Source organism: Salmo salar, chromosome ssa01 (genome assembly GCF_905237065.1).
Source record: "Salmo salar chromosome ssa01, Ssal_v3.1, whole genome shotgun sequence".
Classification (NCBI taxonomy): Eukaryota; Metazoa; Chordata; class Actinopteri; order Salmoniformes; family Salmonidae; genus Salmo; species Salmo salar.
Window position 1 is genome coordinate 169,630,367 of NC_059442.1, and position 22,014 is coordinate 169,652,380.

A 22,014-nucleotide genomic window follows, 5' to 3' on the forward strand; every position below is an offset into this window, starting at 1 on the left:
TATACTTCTGATAGAGTCTTCTGATAGAGAGGCTAGCTAGCTAGCTGCTACAAGCTATTGAATAACTGTGGGTATCCTTCTGATAGAGTCTTCTGATAGAGAGGCTAGCTAGCTAGCTGCTCCAAGCTATTGAATAGCTGTGGGTATACTTCTGATAGAGTCTTCTGATAGAGAGGCTAGCTAGCTAGCTGCTCCAAGCTATTGAATAGCTGTGGGTATACTTCTGCGAGTATACACTCTAACATAAAGCTCTTACCAAGCAAATCCTCTCAAGAAACGCACTGAGTCAAAGAAGAGGAGGGCAGTAGTGCGATGGTAGCTATTTAAGAGGGTCAACCACAGCCTCAGCACAACCCGGTACTCATTTTAAATCCTTATTCCGTATGTATCCTTCCGTGCGGAAGGATACCATATTGGTGTGATACAATATAGTGCTACTATAACATCACTACAAGTTCCTGCAACTCTTTACCAACTTCATCCTACAGCCATCAGCCTGCACTGTGGAAGGTTCTACTGCCAACAAAACATTAGGCTGTTTGTTTGTCCCAAAGGGAATGTGACCAAAGACACGAATGAGATCGCTCGCTGCTCACACCTGCCCGCCCGTCCAGCATCACTACTCTGGACGGTTCTGACTTAGAATATGTGGACAACTACAAATACCTAGGTGCCTGGTTAGACTGTAAACTCTCCTTCCAGACTCAGATCAAACATCTCCAATCCAAAGTTTAAATTAAATCTAGAATCGGCTTCCTATTTCGCAACAAAACATCCTTCACTCATGCTGCCAAACATATCCTCGTAAAACTGACCATCCTACCGATCCTCGACTTCGGCGATGTCATTTACAAAATAGCCTCCAACACTCTACTCAATAAACTGGATGCAGCCTATCACAGTGCCATCCGTTTTGTCACCAAAACCCCATATACTACCCACCACTGCGACCTGTACGCTCTCGTTGGCTGGCCCTCGCTTCATAATCGTCGCCAAACCCACTGGCTCCAGGTCATCTACAAGACCCTGCTAGGTAAAGCCCCGCCTTATCTCAGCTCACTGGTCACCATAGCAGCACCCACCCATAACACATGCTCCAGCAGGTATATCTCACTGGTCACCCCCAAAGCCAATTCCTCCTTTGGCCGTCTCTCCTTCCAGTTCTCTGCTGCCAATGACTGGAACGAACTACAAAAATCTCTGAAACTGGAAACACTTATCTCCCTCACTAACTTTAAGCACCAGCTGTCAGAGCAGCTCACAGATCACTGCACCTGTACATAGCCCATTGATAATTAGCCTATCCAATCTACCTCATCCCCTTACTGTATTTATTTATTTATCTTGCTCCTTTGCACCCCATTATTCTATTTCTACTTTGCACTTTCTTCTACTGCAAATCTACCATTCCAGTGTTTTAATTGCTATACTGTAATTACTTTGCCACTATGGACTGTTTTTGCCTTTACCTCCCTTATCTCACCTCATTTGCACATTGTATGTAGATTTTTCTACTGTATTATTGACTGTATATTTGTTTTACTCCATGTGTAACTCTGTGTTGTTGTATGTGTCGAACTGCTTTGCTTTATCTTGGCCAGGTTGCAATTGTAAATGAGAACTTGTTCTCAACTTGCCTACCTGGTTAAATAAAGGTGAAGTAAAATAAAATAAATAAATAAAAAGATATAAATCTATTTTGCCACGATTTATTTACACAGTGGATATATAGATTAATGTATACAGTGGATATATAGATTTATGTACACAGTGGATATATAGATTCATGTATACAGTGGATATATAGATTAATGTATACAGTGGATATATAGAAATTAATGTGGTATTTCATGCTCTCTCTCACTGATTGATTGTACAATGTACAGGCATATGATTTCAGTTTATGAGTGTGTGAAATGGGGGATGGAGCCATGTTAATTCGACATTAGAAAGAAACACTTTTATTAATGAATGCGACACTAATATGTTAATCTGAGCCTTGCTGTTGGAAAACAACATTAGTTTCCGACTTTCGACTGTTGCCGATGCACTTCCCTTACCTCACCACTGGTGAGTTTCCCCTGTATAGAATGGGGTGGTGAGTTACCCCTGTATAGTGGGGTGGTGAGTTACCCCTGTATAGAGTGGTGTTAGGGTGGTGAGTTACCCCTGTATAGAGTTGGGTTAGGGTGGTGAGTTACCCCTGTATAGAGTGGGGTGGTGAGTTACCCCTGTATAGAGTGGGGTGGTGAGTTACCCCTGTATAGAGTGGGGTGGTGAGTTACCCCTGTATAGAGTGGGGTTAGGGTGGTGAGTTTCCCCTGTATAGAATGGGGTGGTGAGTTACCCCTGTATAGAGTGGGGTGGTGAGTTACCCCTGTATAGAGTGGGGTGGTGAGTTACCCCTGTATTGAATGGGGTGGTGAGTTACCCCTGTATAGAGTGGGGTGGTGAGTTACCCCTGTATAGAGTGGGGTTCGGGTGGTGAGTTACCCCTGTATAGAGTGGGGTGTTGAGTTACCCCTGTATAGAGTGCGGTGGTGAGTTACCCCTGTATAGAGTGGGGTGGTGAGTAACCCCTGTATAGATTGTGGTTAGGCTGGTGAGATACCCCTGTATAGAGTGGGGTGGTGAGATACCCCTGTATAGAGTGGGGTGGTGAGTTACCCCTGTATTGAGTGGGGTTAGGGTGGTGAGATACCCCTGTAAAGAGTGGGGTGGTGAGATACCCCTGTATTGAGTGGGGTTAGGGTGGTGAGATACCCCTGTATAGAGTGGGGTGGTGAGATACCCCTGTATAGAGTGGGGTGGTGAGTTACCCCTGTATAGAGTGGGGTGGTGAGTTACCCCTGTATAGAGTGGGGTGGTGAGATACCCCTGTATTGAGTGGGGTGGTGAGTTACCCCTGTATAGAGTGGGGTGGTGAGTTACCCCTGTATAGAGTGGGGTGGTGAGTTACCCCTGTATAGAGTGGGGTGGTGAGTTACCCCTGTATAGAGTGGGGTGGTGAGTTACCCCTGTATAGAGTGGGGTTAGGGTGGTGAGTTACCCCTGTATAGAGTGGGGTGGTGAGTTACCCCTGTATAGAGTGGGGTGGTGAGTTACCCCTGTATAGAGTGGGGTTAGGGTGGTGAGTTACCCCTGTATAGAGTGGGGTGGCGAGTTACCCCTGTAAAGACTGGGGTTAGGGTGGTGAGTTACCCCTGTATAGAGTGGGGTGGTGAGTTACCCCTGTATAGAGTGGGGTTAGGGTGGTGAGTTACCCCTGTATAGAGTGGGGTGGTGAGTTACCCCTGTATAGAGTGGGGTGGTGAGTTACCCCTGTATAGAGTGGGGTGGTGAGTTACCCCTGTATAGAGTGGGGTTAGGGTGGTGAGTTACCCCTGTATAGAGTGGGGTGGCGAGTTACCCCTGTAAAGAGGGGTGTTGAGTTACCCCTGTATAGAGTGGGGTTAGGGTGGTGAGTTACCCCTGTATAGAGTGGGGTGGTGAGTTACCCCTGTATAGAGTGGGGGGTGGTGAGTTACCCCTGTATAGAGTGGGGTGGTGAGTTACCCCTGTATAGAGTGGGGTTAGGGTGGTGAGTTACCCCTGTATAGAGTGGGGTGGTGAGTTACCCCTGTAAAGAGGGGTGTTGAGTTTCTCCTTACACTGTAAAGAGCTTTGGGTGTCTTGAAAAGTTCCATGTAAATCCAATCAATTATTATTATTAAATGTTTTGCCATCTAACATGTAGAAACGGAAACTGGTACAAAATACTAAGAAGGTAGATTGCAAGGCTATGAACAGTTCAGTGGAGGCTGGTGAGAGAAGCTACAGGAGGACAGGCTCAATGTATTGGCTTGAACAATGGAATGGAGTCAAACGTGATTTCCAGCCATGACACTTCCGCCATCCTCCTATACCTCCTCCCACCAGCCTCCTCTGGTTTAGTTAAATAAATAACTATGGTAGGGACCAAGGTGCCAAAGAAAGTAACATGGTTGAAGTTATCTTAAAATCAGCCCAAAAATCAACTAATTTCTCAAATATAAATTTCTGTGAAACTAAGTCTTACTAAGTCTTACAATGCAGATATTGCAGCAGATTTTCGAACGGTTGGTTTTATTATAGCTAATAAATAAGCAAATCATCGATGGATCACAAAATGTCTGTCTGTCCGTCCGTCTGTCCGTCCGTTTGTCTGTCCGTCCGTCTGTCTGTCCGTCTGTCCCTGCCAGCCGGTCGGCGGCCGCGTCATCACATTCTCTCCTCTGATTGGTGGAGTAAGCGGGCCTTCTGACTTTGTGGCTGTGGTAACTAGTGACGACCGAAATACGTCTCCAGGGCCTTGATGAGGGAAAGCCAATGATAATACTCGTTGGAACATTGGAATTCAATCCTGTTTTATTATTACATTGTTCGTATTTTAGGAACGATGGTATTTTCTATGTAATTGTTACATCACATATAAGGGCTCCAGCTTTTGTCAAGCTAAAGTCAAAAGTAGATTTTTGTTTGCCCTTTTCAGCTAGCCCTAACCCTTTTCCTAACCTTAAACCTAATTCTCCTAACCTACCGCGCAAATTCTCCTAACCTACTGCGCAAATTCTCCTAAACCTACTGCGCAAATTCTCCTAACCTACTGCGCAAATTCTCCTAAACCTACTGCGCAAATTCTCCTAACCTACTGCGCAAATTCTCCTAAACCTACTGCGCAAATTCTCCTAAACCTGACAAAAGCTGTATACCATCTAGTCAAAACCCCCCCGAGCTACCGCCTTAGGGAGGGGAGGGGGGAAGGGAGGAGTGTGGGGGGGGGGTGTAACCGAGAAGTGACGTGAGTGTTCCAAAGAGGCGGGGCGTTGCTCTGAGAACGGTTGCCAGGCGCTGGGTCAGTGAGGGAAGTGCTGAAATATCTGAACGTCACTACCACCGCCGCCGCCACCGGCCGAAGGAGATTTACAACCGGCGGTCACTCGCATTTTCAGGATAGTTCAACATCGAAGAGGAAACCTGTCAACAACAACAACAACAAAAAACAAGGACTCTAACTATATCTACCCACTAGTCCGGATACAATAGCGGAAATAAAAGTTCATGTTTCGCACTGTGTTTAGTTGAAACGGCTTTTAATAAGAGTTTGAACTTTTAGATCGCTAAGTCAGGTGTATTTTATTAAACACTGTTGTTAACCTATTCTTTATGGCTCATTTGACTTGAGTTGAACAGCGATTGATGTGATTCCTAATCGGTTATGGAGAAGAAGAGGATGGATTGTCCCTGTCTGCCACCGGGCTGGAAGAAAGAAGAGGTGATCCGGAAGTCAGGACTCAGCGCTGGCAAGACTGATGTCTATTACTACAGGTAATGATCGATTAGTGATGTTATTAAACACCACAAATAATGTTAAAACTACCTTGCTTGATAACTTCACAACTTAATGATAGCTGTTCGATTTTAGCTATCATTAACTCGTTTACAAAGGAAGAAGAAGAAATACAAATAAAATGATGTAGGCGAAAGCTTACAAGTTAAACGAAACGTTAAAGCTTGGTCACCCACTTATGGTGCCACAATGTTGCTAATGCCAGCAGCGGTCTGAACATTGTATCAATAAACACCCTCATGTAACACTGTATCACATTTTTACGTATAGACAGCACAAGTTCATATCTAACTCAGTGTTGACTATAGAGGGGAATTTTTAATTCATGAAAACTCAGTAGTTATAAGTCTCATCATTATTTGGGTCACTTGGATTCTTGACCATGTCTTATCATGTGACTGATTTGGAAATGCGTGATCTTGTTTACAATCTAGGGTGAACTATTGGAACACAACCCTCTGTTTAAAGAACAGTATCTGTGAGTAATTCCTTGGCAATGTTCTGGTCTGTTAAAAGCCATGGTATTTTGGAACCACTCAATTCAACTCTTCAAAGTGCTTCAAAGCTCAATGACGGTGTCGTAGACCTTCACCTTCACACAGAAACTCATCTACTGTTGCTATTAAAACTAATCACCCAGTCAGACCTTTACTCTGTTCCAGCTGTCTGACAGGTACTGTCTGGTGTATTAGAGATTTTAACTAACCTTAACTTGTCCATACTTACGCAATTCCCGACTTGGAAGACAACCATAAACGTCCATGTCTAGTTGCACGTGGGTTTTTTTTTTAATCTAGAAAATGCGCCGTTATTAAATTTAAATACATGTTTTTCTCCGTGAATACAACGATGTGTATGCCGCAATCTTGTCTATTTGAAATATGTTCTCATTGATTGAGAATGGTGGGTGTCTACGTCAAAAGGCTGCATGTCACGATTGCCACTCAACCTTTCTCGAACAACGAGAGAAGATTTGAAATAGACAAGATGACGGCGTATACATTGTCGTATTACTTCATGGAGCAAAACTATTTTAGTTGTTGTTGTTGTATTTAATAACGTAGAGTTTTCTAGATTCAGACAAACCCCCTGCAACTAGACACGGACGTTTAGAAAACATTGGTTCTCTTCCAAGTCGGGAATTGAGGAACTGTAGACAAGTCAAGGTTAGTTAAATTCTGTGATACACCAAACAGTACCTATCTAATCATTTTGTATTTGTATTTATTATGGATCCCCATTAGCTGCAGCAGCTACTCTTCCTGGAGTCCAGCAAAATTAAGGCAGTTGTACATTTTTAAAACATTACAATACATTTACAACAGATTTCACAACACACTTAGTGTGTTCCCTCAGGCCCCTACTCTACTACCACATATCTCCAACACAAAATCCATGTGTACCTGTGTGTATAGTTCGTATGTCATCGTGCGTTTATTTTCATATGTTTGTGTTGTTCCATAAGGTGTATTTTTTATCTGTTTTTTTTTATATACAATTTTACTGCTAGCATGAGTTACTTGATGTGGAATAGAGTTCCATGTAGTCATGGCTCTATGTAGTACTGTGCGCCTCCCATAGTCTGTTCTGGACTTGGGGACTGTGAAGAGACCTCTGGTGGCATGTCTTGTGGGGTATGTATGGGTGTCTGAGCTGTGTGCCAGTAGTTTAGGCAGACAGCTTGGTGCATTCAACATATCAATACTTCTCACAAATACAAGTAGTGATGAAGTCAATCTCTCCTCCACTTTGAGCCAGGAGAGATTGACATGCATATTATTAATATTAGCTCTCTGTGTAGATCCAAGGGCCAGCCGTGCTGCCCTGTTCTGAGACAATTGCAGTTTTCCTAAGTCCTTTTTTGTGGCACATGACCACACGACTGAACATTAGTCCAGGTGCGACAAAACTAGGGCCTGTAGGACCTGCCTTGTTGATAATGTTATTAAGAAGGTAGAAACTAGGGCCTGTAAGACCTGCCTTGTTGATAATGTTATTAAGAAGGTAGAAACTAGGGCCTGTAGGACCTGCCTTGTTGATAGTGTTGATAGTGTTGTTAAGAAGGTAGAAACTAGGGCCTGTAGGACCTGCCTTGTTGATAGTGTTGTTAAGAAGGTAGAAACTAGGGCCTGTAGGACCTGCCTTGTTGATAATGTTATTAAGAAGGTAGAAACTAGGGCCTGTAGGACCTGCCTTGTTGATAGTGTTGTTAAGAAGGTAGAAACTAGGGCCTGTAGGACCTGCCTTGTTGATAGAGTTGTTAAGAAGGTAGAAACTAGGGCCTGTAGGACCTGCCTTGTTGATAGTGTTGTTAAGAAGGTAGAAACTAGGGCCTGTAGGACCTGCCTTGTTGATAGTGTTGTTAAAAAGGCAGAGCAGTGCTTTATTATGGACAGACTTCTCTCCATCTTAGCTACTGTTGTATCAATATGTTTTGTCCATGACAGTTTACAATCCAGGGTTACTCCAAGCAGTTTAGTCTCCTCAACACGCTCAATTAGCACTTTATTTATTACAATATTTAGTTTCGGTTCAGGGTTTAGTGAATGATTTGTCCCAAATACAATGCTTTTATTTTTTTTATTTTTATATTTAGGACTAATTTATTCCTTGCCACTCATTGTGAAACTAATTGCAGCTCTTTGTTAACTGTTGCAGTCATTTCAGTCGCTGTGGTAGCTGACGTGTATAGTGTTGAGTCATCAGCATACATAGACACACTTTATTCAAAGCCAGTGGCTTGTCATTAGTAAAGATTGAAAACAGTAAGGGGCATTGGGAGCTGCCTTGGGGAATTCCTGATTCTACCTGGATTACGCTTGAGAGGTTTCCATTAAAGAACACCCTCTGTGTTCTGTTAGACAGGTAACTCTCTGTCCACATTATAGCAGGGGGTGTAAAGCCATAACACATACGTTTCTCCAGCAACAGACTATGATCGATAATGTCAAAAGCTGCACTGAAGTCCTCCAAAACAGCCCCCACAATGTTTTTATCATCAATTTCTCTCAGCCAATCATTAGTCATTTTTGTAAGTGCTGTGCTTGTTGAATGTCCTTCCCTATAAGCGTGCTGAAAGTCTGTTATTTTTTTCACTGTATAATAGCATTGTATCTGGTCAAACACAATTTTTTCCCAAAAGTTTTTCAAAGGGTTGGTAACAGGCTGATTGGTCAGCTATTTGAGCCAGTAAAGGGGGCTTTACTGGCTTTAGGTAGGGGAATAGCTTTAGCTTCCCTCCAGGCCTGAGGGCACACACTTTCTAGTAAGCTTAAATTGAAGCTATGGCAAATAGGAGTGGCAATATTGTCTGCTATTATCCTCAGTAATTTTCCATCCAAGCTTGTCATTGTTGATAAACAACAATCATTTTTTTCACTTCTTCCATACTTACTTTACACGGAATTCAAAATCACAATGATTGTCCTTCATAATTTGGTCAGATATACTTGAGTGTGTAGTGTCAGCGTTTGTTGCTGGCACGTCATCCCTAAGTTTGCTTATCTTGCCAATATCAGCGGGTTTTGTGATGAATGAGCCATCTGATTCAATGAATGATGGAGCTGAGTTTGCCGTCATTTAAGGTGCTCCGAAGCGTTTTACTGTCGTTCTTTGTCATTAATCTTTGTTTCATAGTGCAGTTTCTTCTTCTTTTTATTCAGTTTAGTCACATGATTTATCAATTTGCAGTACGTTTCCCAATCGGTTGTGCAGCCAGACTTATCTGCCATTTCTTTTGCCTCGTCCCTCTCAAACATACAACAATGTTTTAATTCCTCATCAATCCACGGGGACTTAACCGTTTCTACAGTCATTTTCTTAATGGGTGCACGCTTATTAGTAACTGGAATAAGCAATTTCATAAATATGTCAAGTGCAGCGTCTGTTTGCTCCTCATTATACACCACAGACCAGCAAATATTTCTTACATCATCAACATAGGAATCACTACAAACCTATTGTAGGACCTCTTATACACTATATTAGGCCCAGCCTTTGGAACTTTGGTTTTCCTAGATATGGCTACTATATTGTGATCACTACATCTGATGGATCTGGATACTGCTTTAAAGCATATTTCTGCAGCATTAGTAAAGATGTGATCAATACATGTTGATGATTTAATTCCTGTGCTGTTTGTAACTACCCTGGTAGGTTGATTGATAACCTGAACCAGGTTGCAGACACTGGTTACAGTTTGAAGCTTTCTCTTGAGGGGGCATCCTGATGAAAGCCAGTCAATATTTAAATCACCCAGAAAATATACATCTCTGTTGATATCACATACATTATCAAGCATTTCACACATATTATCCAGATACTGACTGTTAACACTTGGTGGTCTATAGCAGCTTCCCACCAGAATGGGCTTTAGGTGAGGCAGATGAACCTGTAGCCATATTACTGCAACAATATTTAACATGAGATCGTCTCTAAGCTTTACAGGAATGTGGTTCTGAATATAAACAGCAACACCTCCACGTTTGGATAATAATGCCATTCAGACAGCTGGAACAGAGTAATGATCTGACTAAGTTTTAATAGTAACAGTAGATGAGTTTCTGTGTGAAGGTGAAGGTCTAAGACACTGTCATTGAGCTTTGAAGAGTTGTATGCCAAAATACCATGGGTTTTATGGACCATCTTTAGAAGGACCAATGCTGAAGGATACATTGCCAAGGAATTACTCAACAGGTATTGTACTGTAGACAGAGGGCTGAGTTCCTAGTCGGGAATTGAGAATGTATAGCCAAGGTTGGTCGGTAATTCTCTGTTGCTACACCAAACAGTAGCAAACCTGTAACAGCTAATGGACCATCGCATGGGGCGGCAGGGTAGCCTAGTGGTTAGAGTGTAGAGGCGGCAGGTAGCCTAGTGGTTAGAGTGTAGAGGCGGCAGGTAGCCTAGTGGTTAGAGGGTAGAGGCGGCAGGGTAGCCTAGTGGTTAGAGGGTAGAGGCGGTAGGTAGCCTAGTGGTTAGAGGGTAGAGGCGGCAGGGTAGCCTAGTGGTTAGAGTGTAGAGGCGGCAGGGTAGCCTAGTGGTTAGAGGGTAGAGGCGGCAGGGTAGCCTAGTGGTTAGAGGGTAGGGGCGGCAAGGTAGCCTAGTGGTTAGAGGGTAGAGGCGGCAGGGTAGCCTAGTGGTTAGAGGGTAGAGGCGGCAGGGTAGCCTATTGGTTAGAGGGTAGAGGCGGCAGGGTAGCCTAGTGGTTAGAGGGTAGAGGCGGCAGGGTAGCCTAGTGGTTAGAGGGTAGAGGCGGCAGGTAGCCTAGTGGTTAGAGGGTAGAGGCGGCAGGTAGCCTAGTGGTTAGAGGGTAGAGGCGGCAGGTAGCCTAGTGGTTAGAGGGTAGAGGCGGCAGGTAGCCTAGTGGTTAGAGGGTAGAGGCGGCAGGGTAGCCTAGTGGTTAGAGGGTAGAGGCGGCAGGGTAGCCCAGTGGTTAGAGGGTAGAGGCGGCAGGGTAGCCAGGTGGTTAGAGTGTAGAGGCGGCAGGTAGCATAGTGGTTAGAGTGTAGAGGCGGCAGGTAGCATAGTGGTTAGAGGGTAGAGGCGGCAGGGTAGCCTAGTGGTTAGAGGGTAGAGGCGGCAGGGTAGCCTAGTGGTTAGAGGGTAGAGGCGGCAGGTAGCCTAGTGGTTAGAGTGTAGAGGCGGCAGGTAGCCTAGTGGTTAGAGGGTAGAGGCGGCAGGTAGCCTAGTGGTTAGAGTGTAGAGGCGGCAGGGTAGCCTAGTGGTTAGAGGGTAGAGGCGGCAGGTAGCCTAGTGGTTAGAGGGTAGAGGCGGCAGGTAGCCTAGTGGTTAGAGGGTAGAGGAGGCAGGTAGCCTAGTGGTTAGAGGGTAGAGGAGGCAGGGTAGCCTAGTGGTTAGAGCGTTGGACTAGTAACCGGAAGGTTGTAAGATGAAATCCCCGAGCTGGACAAGGTACAAAATCTGTCGTTCTACTCCTGAACAAGGCAGTTAACCCACTGTTCCCCGGTAGGCCGTCATTGTAAATAAGAATTTGTTCTTAACTGACTTGCCTGGTTAAATAAAGGTTAAATAAATACAATTAGCCCGTTCCATCTATCCAATGCAGGTTCCTCAATTCCAGGTGTGACCTGAATTTGTCCAACTTGTTGCTGACTGTATATGTGTCGGTGTGTGTTTGTGTGTTTTTGAGAGGAGTTAAGATTCAAACAAATCAATACAATGAAAAGTTAGCAATATTTGTGTGTTCTTGTGATCAATGGTGTGTTCCTTCCACCTGTGAAAACCAAAGAGAAACGTAGCTCATGCGATTCATTCTCCTCCCTCGAATCACAACGATTCAATCGTCAGATATAAGATACATTTTGTTCCAGGTAACATCTGTAATTATCAGAGCATAGACAATTTACAACATGCTAGGCCATGCATGCTTCCCTCATCCCCCTCCTCAGCTCAGTGTTTTTGAAGGCGAAGCCGTCTGAGCTCGACTAGCGCCTTGCCTTGCATCCTGGGGCCAAAAGGCCAATGAGCCTGTCTGTGTATGTACTCTACACCCAAGCCCCTCCCTCTCTCCCCTTGGTGAAAAACATGCCTCATTCTTATTCAGCAGCATGTGATGAGTGTGTGCTGAGTAGACCTGTGTATTAGTGTGTGCTGAGTAGACCTGTGTATTAGTGTGTGCTGAGTAGACCTGTGTATTAGTGTGTGCTGAGTAGACCTGTGTATTAATGTGTGCTGAGTAGACCTGTGTATTAGTGAGGCGCTGAGTAGACCTGTGTATTAGTGTGTGCTGAGTAGACCTGTGTATTAGTGTGTGCTGAGTAGACATGTGTATTAGTGTGTGCTGAGTAGACCTGTGTATTAATGTGTGCTGAGTAGACCTGTGTATTAGTGAGGCGCTGAGTAGACCTGTGTATTAGTGTGTGCTGAGTAGACCTGTGTATTAGTGTGTGCTGAGTAGACCTGTGTATTAGTGTGTGCTGAGTAGACCTGTGTATTAGTGAGGCGCTGAGTAGACCTGTGTATTAGTGTGTGCTGAGTAGACCTGTGTATTAGTGTGTGCTGAGTAGACCTGTGTATTAGTGTGTGCTGAGTAGACATGTGTATTAGTGTGTGCTGAGTAGACCTGTGTATTAGTGAGGCGCTGAGTAGACCTGTGTATTAGTGTGTGCTGAGTAGACCTGTGTATTAGTGTGTGCTGAGTAGACCTGTGTATTAGTGTGTGCTGAGTAGACCTGTGTATTAGTGTGTGCTGAGTAGACCTGTGTATTAGTGTGTGCTGAGTAGACCTGTGTATTAGTGTGTGCTGAGTAGACCTGTGTATTAGTGTGTGCTGAGTAGACCTGTGTATTAATGTGTGCTGAGTAGACCTGTGTATTAGTGTGTGCTGAGTAGACCTGTGTATTAGTGTGTGCTGAGTAGACATGTGTATTAGTGTGTGCTGAGTAGACCTGTGTATTAATGTGTGCTGAGTAGACCTGTGTATTAGTGAGGCGCTGAGTAGACCTGTGTATTAGTGTGTGCTGAGTAGACCTGTGTATTAGTGTGTGCTGAGTAGACATGTGTATTAGTGTGTGCTGAGTAGACCTGTGTATTAATGTGTGCTGAGTAGACCTGTGTATTAGTGAGGCGCTGAGTAGACCTGTGTATTAGTGTGTGCTGAGTAGACCTGTGTATTAATGAGGAGCTGAGTAGACCTGTGTATTAATGAGGAGCTGAGTAGACCTGTGTATTAGTGTGTGCTGAGTAGACCTGTGTATTAGTGAGGCGCTGTGTAGCGTAGATCTGTGTCGTAGTCTGTGGTGAAAGCGTGTGAGGCCTGTGTGATTATCAGCGAGTAAGGGAAACGGATGGTCTGAGGTGCGGCCTTGTGGGCAGTGTGTAGTTTGTTGTGCGGCCTTGTGTGTAGTTTGTTGTGCGGCCTTGTGTGTAATTTGCTGTGCGGCCTTGTGGGTAGTTTGTTGTGCGGCCTTGTGGGTAGTTTGTTGTGCGGCCTTGTGGGCAGTTTGCTGTGCGGCCTTGTGTGTAATTTGCTGTGCGGCCTTGTGGGTAGTTTGCTGTGCGGCCTTGTGTGTAGTTTGTTGCTGTGTGGCCTTGTGGGCAGTGTGTAGTTTGCTGTGCGGCCTTGTGGGTAGTTTGTTGTGCGGCCTTGTGGGTAGTTTGTTGTGCGGCCTTGTGGGTAGTTTGTTGTGCGGCCTTGTGGGCAGTTTGCTGTGCGGCCTTGTGGGCAGTTTGCTGTGCGGCCTTGTGGGCAGTTTGCTGTGCGGCCTTGTGGGCAGTGTGTAGTTTGTTGGTTGGGTCGTTCCGTTTGATTTGAATAAAACGTTCTATACATAGTTGGCCAATGTTGAAGTGGTCAGAAAGTAACTGTTTGGACCTGAATGACAAAACATTTAGGAGTTTCGACCAACCAGTGCTCCCGTACATTGGCTAACCGGGCTATCTGCATTGTGTCCCACCACCCACCAACCCCTCTTTTTACGCTACTGCTACTCTCTGTTCATCATATATGCATAGTCACTTGAACCATATCTACATGTACATACTACCTCAATCAGCCTGACTAACCGGTGTCTGTATATAGCCTCTCTACTGTATATAGCCTCTACTGTATATAGCCTCTCTACTGTATATAACCTCTCTACTGTATATAGCCTCTCTACTGTATATAGCCTCTCTACTGTATATAGCCTCTACTGTATATAGCCTCTCTACTGTATATAGCCTCTACTGTATATAGGCTCTCTACTGTATATAGGCTCTCTACTGTATATAGCCTCTACTGTATATAGCCTCTCTACTGTATATAGCCTCTACTGTATATAGCCTCTCTACTGTATATAACCTCTCTACTGTATATAGCCTCTCTACTGTATATAGCCTCTACTGTATATAGCCTCTCTACTGTATATAACCTCTCTACTGTATATAGCCTCTCTACTGTATATAGCCTCTACTGTATATAGCCTCTCTACTGTATATAACCTCTCTACTGTATATAGCCTCTCTACTGTATATAGCCTCTACTGTATATAGCCTCTCTAGTGTATATATCTCTCTACTGTATATAACCTCTCTACTGTATATAGCCTCTCTACTGTATATAGCCTCTACTGTATATAGCCTCTCTACTGTATATAGCCTCTCTACTGTATATAGCCTCTACTGTATATAGCCTCGCTATTGTATATAACCTCTCTACTGTATATAGCCTCGTTACTGTTATAGCCTCTCTACTGTATATAGCCTCTCTACTGTATATAGCCTCTCTACTGTTAGAGCCTCTCTACTGTTAGAGACTCTCTACTGTATATAGCCTCTCTACTGTATATAGCCTCACTACTGTATGTAGCCTCTCTACTGTATATAGCCTCGCTACTGTATATAGCCTCTCTACTGTATATAGCCTCTCTACTGTATATAGCCTGTCTACTGTTTATAGCCTCTCTACTGTATACAGCCTCTCTACTGTATACAGCCTCTCTACTGTTTATATCCTCTCTACTGTATATAGCCTCTACTGTATATAGCCTCTCTACTGTATATATCCTCTCTACTGTATATAGCCTCTCTACTGTATATAGCCTGTCTACTGTTTATAGCCTCTCTACTGTATACAGCCTCTCTACTGTTTATAGCCTCTCTACTGTATATAGCCTCTCTACTGTATATAGCCTGTCTACTGTTTATAGCCTCTCTACTGTATACAGCCTCTCTACTGTATACAGCCTCTCTACTGTTTATAGCCTCTCTACTGTATATAGCCTCTCTACTGTATATAGACACTACTGTATATAGCCTCTCTACTGTATATAGCCTCTCTACTGTATATAGCCTCTCTACTGTTAGAGTCTCTCTACTGTATATAGCCTCTCTACTGTATATAGCCTCTACTGTATATAGCCTCTCTACTGTATATAGCCTCTACTGTATATAACCTCTACTGTATATAGCCTCTCTACTGTATATAGCCTCTCTACTGTATATAGCCTCTACTGTATATAGTCTCTACTGTATATTGCCTTGCTACTGTATATAGCCTCTCTACTGTATATAACCTCTCTACTGTATATAGCCTGTCTTTTTACTGTTGTTTTATTTCTTTACTTACCTATTGTTCACCTAACACCTTTTTTTTGCACTATTGGTTAGAGCCTGTAAGTAAGCATTTCACTGTGAGGTCTACTACACCTGTTGTATTCAGCATTTCACTGTGAGGTCTACTACACCTGTTGTATTCAGCATTTCACTGTAAGGTCTACACCTGTTGTATTCAGCATTTCACTGTAAGGTCTACACCTGTTGTATTCAGCATTTCACTGTGAGGTCTACTACACCTGTTGTATTCAGCATTTCACTGTAAGGTCTACTACACCTGTTGTATTCAGCATTTCACTGTGAGGTCTACTACACCTGTTGTATTCAGCATTTCACTGTGAGGTCTACACCTGTTGTATTCGGTGCACATGACAAGTAAACTTTGATTTGAGTTGTAGGTGGTCAAAGTTGACCAATTTCACATATGTGCATTTCCATGTAAAAGGACCCATGAGCACCAACATGTGAAGTTCATAGGAGCATGTCAAATTGGGTGTCAAATGAAATCTACTATAAATCTATATTTTGCAGAAATTAAGGCAAATATAAAAAAAATTCAACCCTTTTCCATCCTAAAAATTAGGAATAAGCAAAAAGGCTTTGATTTCTGGTCAATCAGATGGACACAGAGTCTTAGACAACATTTACCATTTTAAAAACCCAGAAAAGGTATTACAAACATAAAAGTTGCCTTCTTTAGGTTTAAGAAAACATTGCTTTGTAATTCCGTGACCAAAAACCCAGATATCTTTAAGATATTTTCTAATTGCTCTCCCTCCATTAGGGAGGATACTGAAAGTTTACAGAAGTAGCAAGTAGGGGCCTCCTGAGTGGCGCAGCGGTCTAAGACACTGCATCGCAGTGCTTGAGGCGTCACTACAGACTCGGGTTCAGATCCCAGGCTGTGTCACAACCGGCCGTGCCCGGGAGTCCCATAGGGCGGCGCCCAATTGGCCCAGCTTCGTTCGGGTTAGGGGAGGGTTTGACTTTGGTTGCGGCTGGGTTTCGGGTTATGCGGGCGGGTGTTAAGAAGTGCGGTTTGGCAGGTCATGTTTTGGAGGACGCATGACTTGACCTTCGCCTCTCCCGAGCCCGTTGGGGAGTTGCAGCAATGAGACGATTTGGAAGAAAAAGCAGGGGGGGGGCGTAACCAATTAGTTAGTGTTTTTACTGATATGAAGTTTGTTTATTAAATGTTAAGTGATTTAAAACTCGTAATTTGGTTATGAAATTCACTAGTAATGTATGTCAGCTATATTGTCTTCTAACTTTTTAAGTTAACAGTCTAAGATGTGCCAAATAAATTCTCTCCAGCTAGGTTTTGCTAATTTTAGCTAAGTGGCTAACATTAGCTTGCAAGATCAAGCTTCTTGGGATCAACAGCAGAGACAATCCTCTCCTGGATTAAGATCCCCGCTGTCTAGTATTTGCTTTGTGTGTGCTGCAAACTGCGTTTGTCCTTGTAGTAAATGTTTGCATGCGCTCGTTAGCGTTTACGATAGCAGCCGCTATGAGAATTCCTTAGTACTCGTTAGCATTTACCTAGCATCTACTATGAGAATTCCTTAGTACTTGTTAGCATTTACCTAGCATCCGCTGTGAGAATTCCTTAGTACTTGTTAGCATTTACCTAGCATCCGCTGTGAGAATTCCTTAGTACTGCTAGCTGAGGAATTCCTTAGTACTTGTTAGCATTTACCTAGCATCCGCTGTGAGAATTCCTTAGTACTTGTTAGCATTTACCTAGCATCCGCTATGAGAATTCCTTAGTACTTGTTAGCATTCTGGTAAACGGTAATACCGTAATATTCCGGGAATGGCACAGGCACGATATAGAAATCTGCATACCGCCCTACCCTAATTTACAGGTACAAACATCCTCATCCACTGAGCACCGGACATCCATGAACCTTGAAAAATAGTTGAAATTTGGTCAGTGGGCAAATTTTAAACCAATCATAGACGTTTGTTTCAGAAGTTTGGACAGAAAAGTACAGTAGAGTACAGTATAATGTAATGTGCTCTGCTGTACTGTGATGTCTATGTTTCAAACGTTTGGACGTCTATGGGATTGGTTGAGATTTGATCTATTCCAGACCAACCAAATGTGGTCTTGTTTTGGGGGGGCGGAGTTCATTAGAATACTAGTCAGTGTGTAGAATAATACACATAAATGCAAATGAGGATATTGAATATTTATATATTTTGTACCTATTCAGGATACATCACCATGAACAGAATGACATTCATATCCATGATTAGGCATTTCGGTGTAGTACAGATCAGGGACCCATGATGCAGTTCTGTTATCGTAATTCTGTTACCGGATGTAACTAAAATCATATTATTATTTTTTTTCAAACTCAGGGTGCCATTCTTTCTGCAGACATCTTTTGAATCTTAATTTGGAGCAGATAAGAGTTTTTGGAAACTGTGGTCGTGTGAAAAACTGAGGGACATTTTTACTGTAATTCTGTTACCAAACTTTGCATCTGCACAGTTCTTCCAGTAAATGTTTTTTTTTTTGTGTGACATTTTCTATGTTTCAGTTCAAAGTAGTTCTTGTGTATAGAGTAATGTGGTGTGTTTTAAACTTTGAAATCAATGCTTTTTGTTTGGCATACATTTTAAAGTGGTAAAATCTGAGTCATTCTTGTGGAATTGCACATACCTCTCCCTACCATCAGACAGCCATGTGGAAAATTACTGGAAAATATAAATAGTTGAGTTTAATATAATTGAAAAGCTTACAAACAGGGTTGTCAAACTAATAAATAAATGTTTGAGAAAAAAAAGTGTTTAGTCAAATTAAAAATAAAACAAACTATTCACCCACGTATCTTAGACACTATTTTACATCAGAGGTGTTTGTTGTGCCTGCAATCGGTTGAGACACATCATAGAAATATAGACAATAGAACAGACATCCCATCAAACAACTGCAATGTAGCTGGTATATTTCAATTGAATACATTTTTACCTCCAATTACTACCACAAAGATGGCTGCCAGTATCATGACTGTCAAATGTCAATTTAAATGGAAAATGTCTATTTCTATAATTTTAATAGGTTTCCTATGGAGGATTGACAGTATAATTTAAAACAACTGATATATTCCCATTTGCCAAATTAACATTCTCTGATGTGTGGACTTCCAATCATCTTTGTGCTACCATTTGAAAGTACATTTTGATTCACATTTTAGTACATTTATCAGCCAAAACATGGCACCCACCCAAGAGTGAACTGTGTCTTAATCCACTAACACCTCAGATTATATCTAAGATACCACATTTTTTTTTTAGATGATTGACATTTAAAAGTTAATGACAATTCTTATAATTATTTTGTATTTTTTTTAATTATAAAAGAGTTTGACAACCCCGTTTTTTACGCTTGTAAAAATATATCAATCTCAACAGTTTCCTTTTCCAGTGATGAAGACATGGATGTCTCATGGTAGTTTGGGGAAAGCAAAATGGGTCAATTTTGAGCACCTCTTATCTCCTAAATTTGGGGCGGCAGGTAGCCTCCAGGTAGCCTAGTGGTTAGAGCGTTGGGTCAGTAACCAAAATGTTGCTGTATTGAATCCCCGAGCTGACAAGATAAAAATCTGTCGTTCTGCCCCTGAACAAGGCAAGTTAACCCACTGTTCCCCAGTAGGCTGTCATTGTAAATAAGAATTTGTTTTTAACTGACTTGCCTATTTAAATAAATCTTAAATATTTTGTAATTAAAAAAAAATTGGCATTCAGGTCCTAAAATTGTACTATCTGACCACATCAACAATGCATAAAAAGTTTCATTCAAATCATAAAGGGGTGTGGTCAAAAAAGTTATTCAAATCAAATGGAATGACCCGGTTGTACTGGGCTCGGTTTCACAGAAACATCTGAAGGCTAAGTTCATCGTTAGAACCTTCGTAGGAGCATCGTTAAATCTCAGAGCGGTTTCCCCAAACCCATCGTTATTAACGCTACACTTGGAAACGCTAATAATCTAACGACCCTAATCTAACGACCCTAATCTAACGACCCTGCCTCAGATCAGTCGTAGAACAGCAAAGTGCATCCTTAGATGTTATATATTTTTTCCCCCTCCCGCTTCACTTTATACACAGATCTCCACTAAACTTAGAATCGCATGGTTTATCCGTCTCTGAGACCGGTTACCGCCGATAATTTTCAGAACAAAGTTGACTACAAATCCCCCCCCAAAAAAGCCAATGTCTTTTCAATTGATACAAACAACGAATGTATAAAAATATGTTTCAAATGAAAACCTAGATGACTGCATTCAAATATACACAGCTGGTGACAGGCCTATTTCAATCATATTGAGTTATATTTAGCTCTACACAAATAATATTTAATGATGTGTTTGTAGCCTAACATGCGCAAGGATATGCCAAATCTGTGATTTAAAGTGCATTTTGTATTGGCTATTAGAAAACGTCTGTAGGTGGTAATATCTCTCTAGGAGCTGATTTGTCAGTATTGTGAAGCTAAGATTTGATTGGATGAATCCTGATCCAAGAGCTGCACGGACTTTCACAAGCTCCAACGACACACACATTAGCGACTGTTCTCTCTGCGTTGTTACGTCTTCGGCTGTTGTAAAACACTCGTGAGCCGAAGTTCTATCGCTCGATCGGGAAAACCAGGCCCCGGGCCTGTTCTGAGTTTTGACCGTTCTTGTGGTGAGAGAGCAGCCAAAAACAGGGACCACGGACGTACACTGAGGAAGGGCTGATTTTATTCAATGCCACACAGCAGCTCAGCACATATTGGTTGGTATGCAAACTAAGCAGATGCTATTGATCCCAGTGTTAGCTCTTTTCTCTGCACATTTCACATTTCCTAGCTACATGGTCTGTAACCTGACTCATTATGTCTAGGGGTCCTAGGCTTAGCTACATGGTCTGTAACCTGACTCATTATGTCTAGGGGTCCTAGCTACATGGTCTATAACCTGACTCATTATGTCTAGGGGTCCTAGCTACATGGTCTATAACCTGACTCATTATGTCTAGGGGTCCTAGTCCTAGCTACATGGTCTATAACCTGACTCATTATGTCTAGGGGTCCTAGTCCTAGTTACATGGTCTGTAACCTGACTCATTATGTCTAGGGGTCCTAGGCTTAGCTACATGGTCTGTAACCTGACTCATTATGTCTAGGGGTCCTAGTCTTAGCTACATGGTCTGTAACCTGACTCATTATGTCTAGGGGTCCTAGCTACATGGTCTGTAACCTGACTCATTATGTCTAGGGGTCCTAGTCCTAGTTACATGGTCTGTAACCTGACTCATTATGTCTAGGGGTCCTAGCTACATGGTCTGTAACCTGACTCATTATGTCTAGGGGTCCTAGTCTTAGCTACATGGTCTGTAACCTAAATGAATGTATGCATTTATGTAAGAAATCTGAAGACCGTGTGGGATGTACCCAAGAGACAGCAACTTACTGAGTTCAGGGCCAGCTCTGTCTTGACCTCCTGGTTGGCCAGTACAAGCGGGTTGTGATGTGTTCAGATGGTGAGGAAACATAAATATGTACAAAAAAAGGAAGCCACACAGACATGAAGAATGAAGATTGAAAACCAAACTAAAGTCCTCATGACCACCAAACCAACCAGCAGCCTCACAGCTCTCTGCCAGAGCTGGGACACTGACTGACCGTCACCCTAATTGGCAGCACCTGGACAAGGTTTCTGCTGCCCCCTGGGAGTAGAGTATGGAAGTGTATCCTGGAGAGTGTGTTTTGTCTATGTTCTAATAAGAACCTTGTCCCCCATGTCAGAATATGTAGAATAGATTGTTGACCCGGGTTCCCCTTGTTCTCTGCATATCGTTGGTGCGCGAAACATTGGGGGAGTGGTGTCGTTGGGTTGGTTTAAAGGTTCTGTCTGTGGTTGTGGCTGTGTGTCGGGGGTGGGGGGGGGGGGGGTTGTAAAACGACCCCACGTTGTCGGTTGGTGCTCGTGTTAATGCATGTGTCGTCCCCCTCGCTGCCTCACTGGCAGTAGGCTAGGTTAACCTCTGTAAATAATGTTAGGCAGCAACTGTTCTCGCTCCCCAGCCATATGCTGCATGGCCTCTTTTCACACCTGGGATCAAAGCACTCTTGTTCACTTTTAAACTGATCTTAGATGACATGCTGTCGCTCGTCCCTCTTGTTCCCTTTTAAACTGATCTTAGATGACATGCTGTCGCTCGTCCCTCTTGTTCCCTTTTAAACTGATCTTAGATGACATGCTGTCGCTCGTCCCTCTTGTTCCCTTTTAAACTGATCTTAGATGACATGCTGTCGCTCGTCCCTCTTGTTCCCTTTTAAACTGATCTTAGATGACATGCTGTCGCTCGTCCCTCTTGTTCCCTTTTAAACTGATCTTAGATGACATCCTGTCGCTCGTCCCTCTTGTTCCCTTTTAAACTGATCTTAGATGACATGCTGTCGCTCGTCCCTCTTGTTCCCTTTTAAACTGATCTTAGATGACATGCTGTCGCTCGTCCCTCTTGTTCCCTTTTAAACTGATCTTAGATGACATGCTGTCGCTCGTCCCTCTTGTTCCCTTTTAAACTGATCTT

The 22,014-nt window shown here is 43.0% G+C and overlaps 1 protein-coding gene across 2 annotated transcripts in view; it reads left to right on the forward strand.

Moving 5' to 3' along the window:
- The first annotated feature begins 4,844 nt into the window (after window positions 1-4,844).
- The window catches only part of LOC106572283 (methyl-CpG-binding domain protein 2), a 108,902-nt gene continuing 91,732 nt past the window's right edge, over window positions 4,845-22,014 (forward strand). For both annotated transcript variants that reach the window (XM_045694079.1, XM_045694080.1), the window contains exon 1: window positions 4,845-5,346. In XM_045694079.1, the coding sequence (XP_045550035.1) occupies window positions 5,237-5,346 (110 nt within the window). In that variant the 5' untranslated portion in view covers window positions 4,845-5,236. The remainder of the gene's footprint in view (window positions 5,347-22,014) is intronic.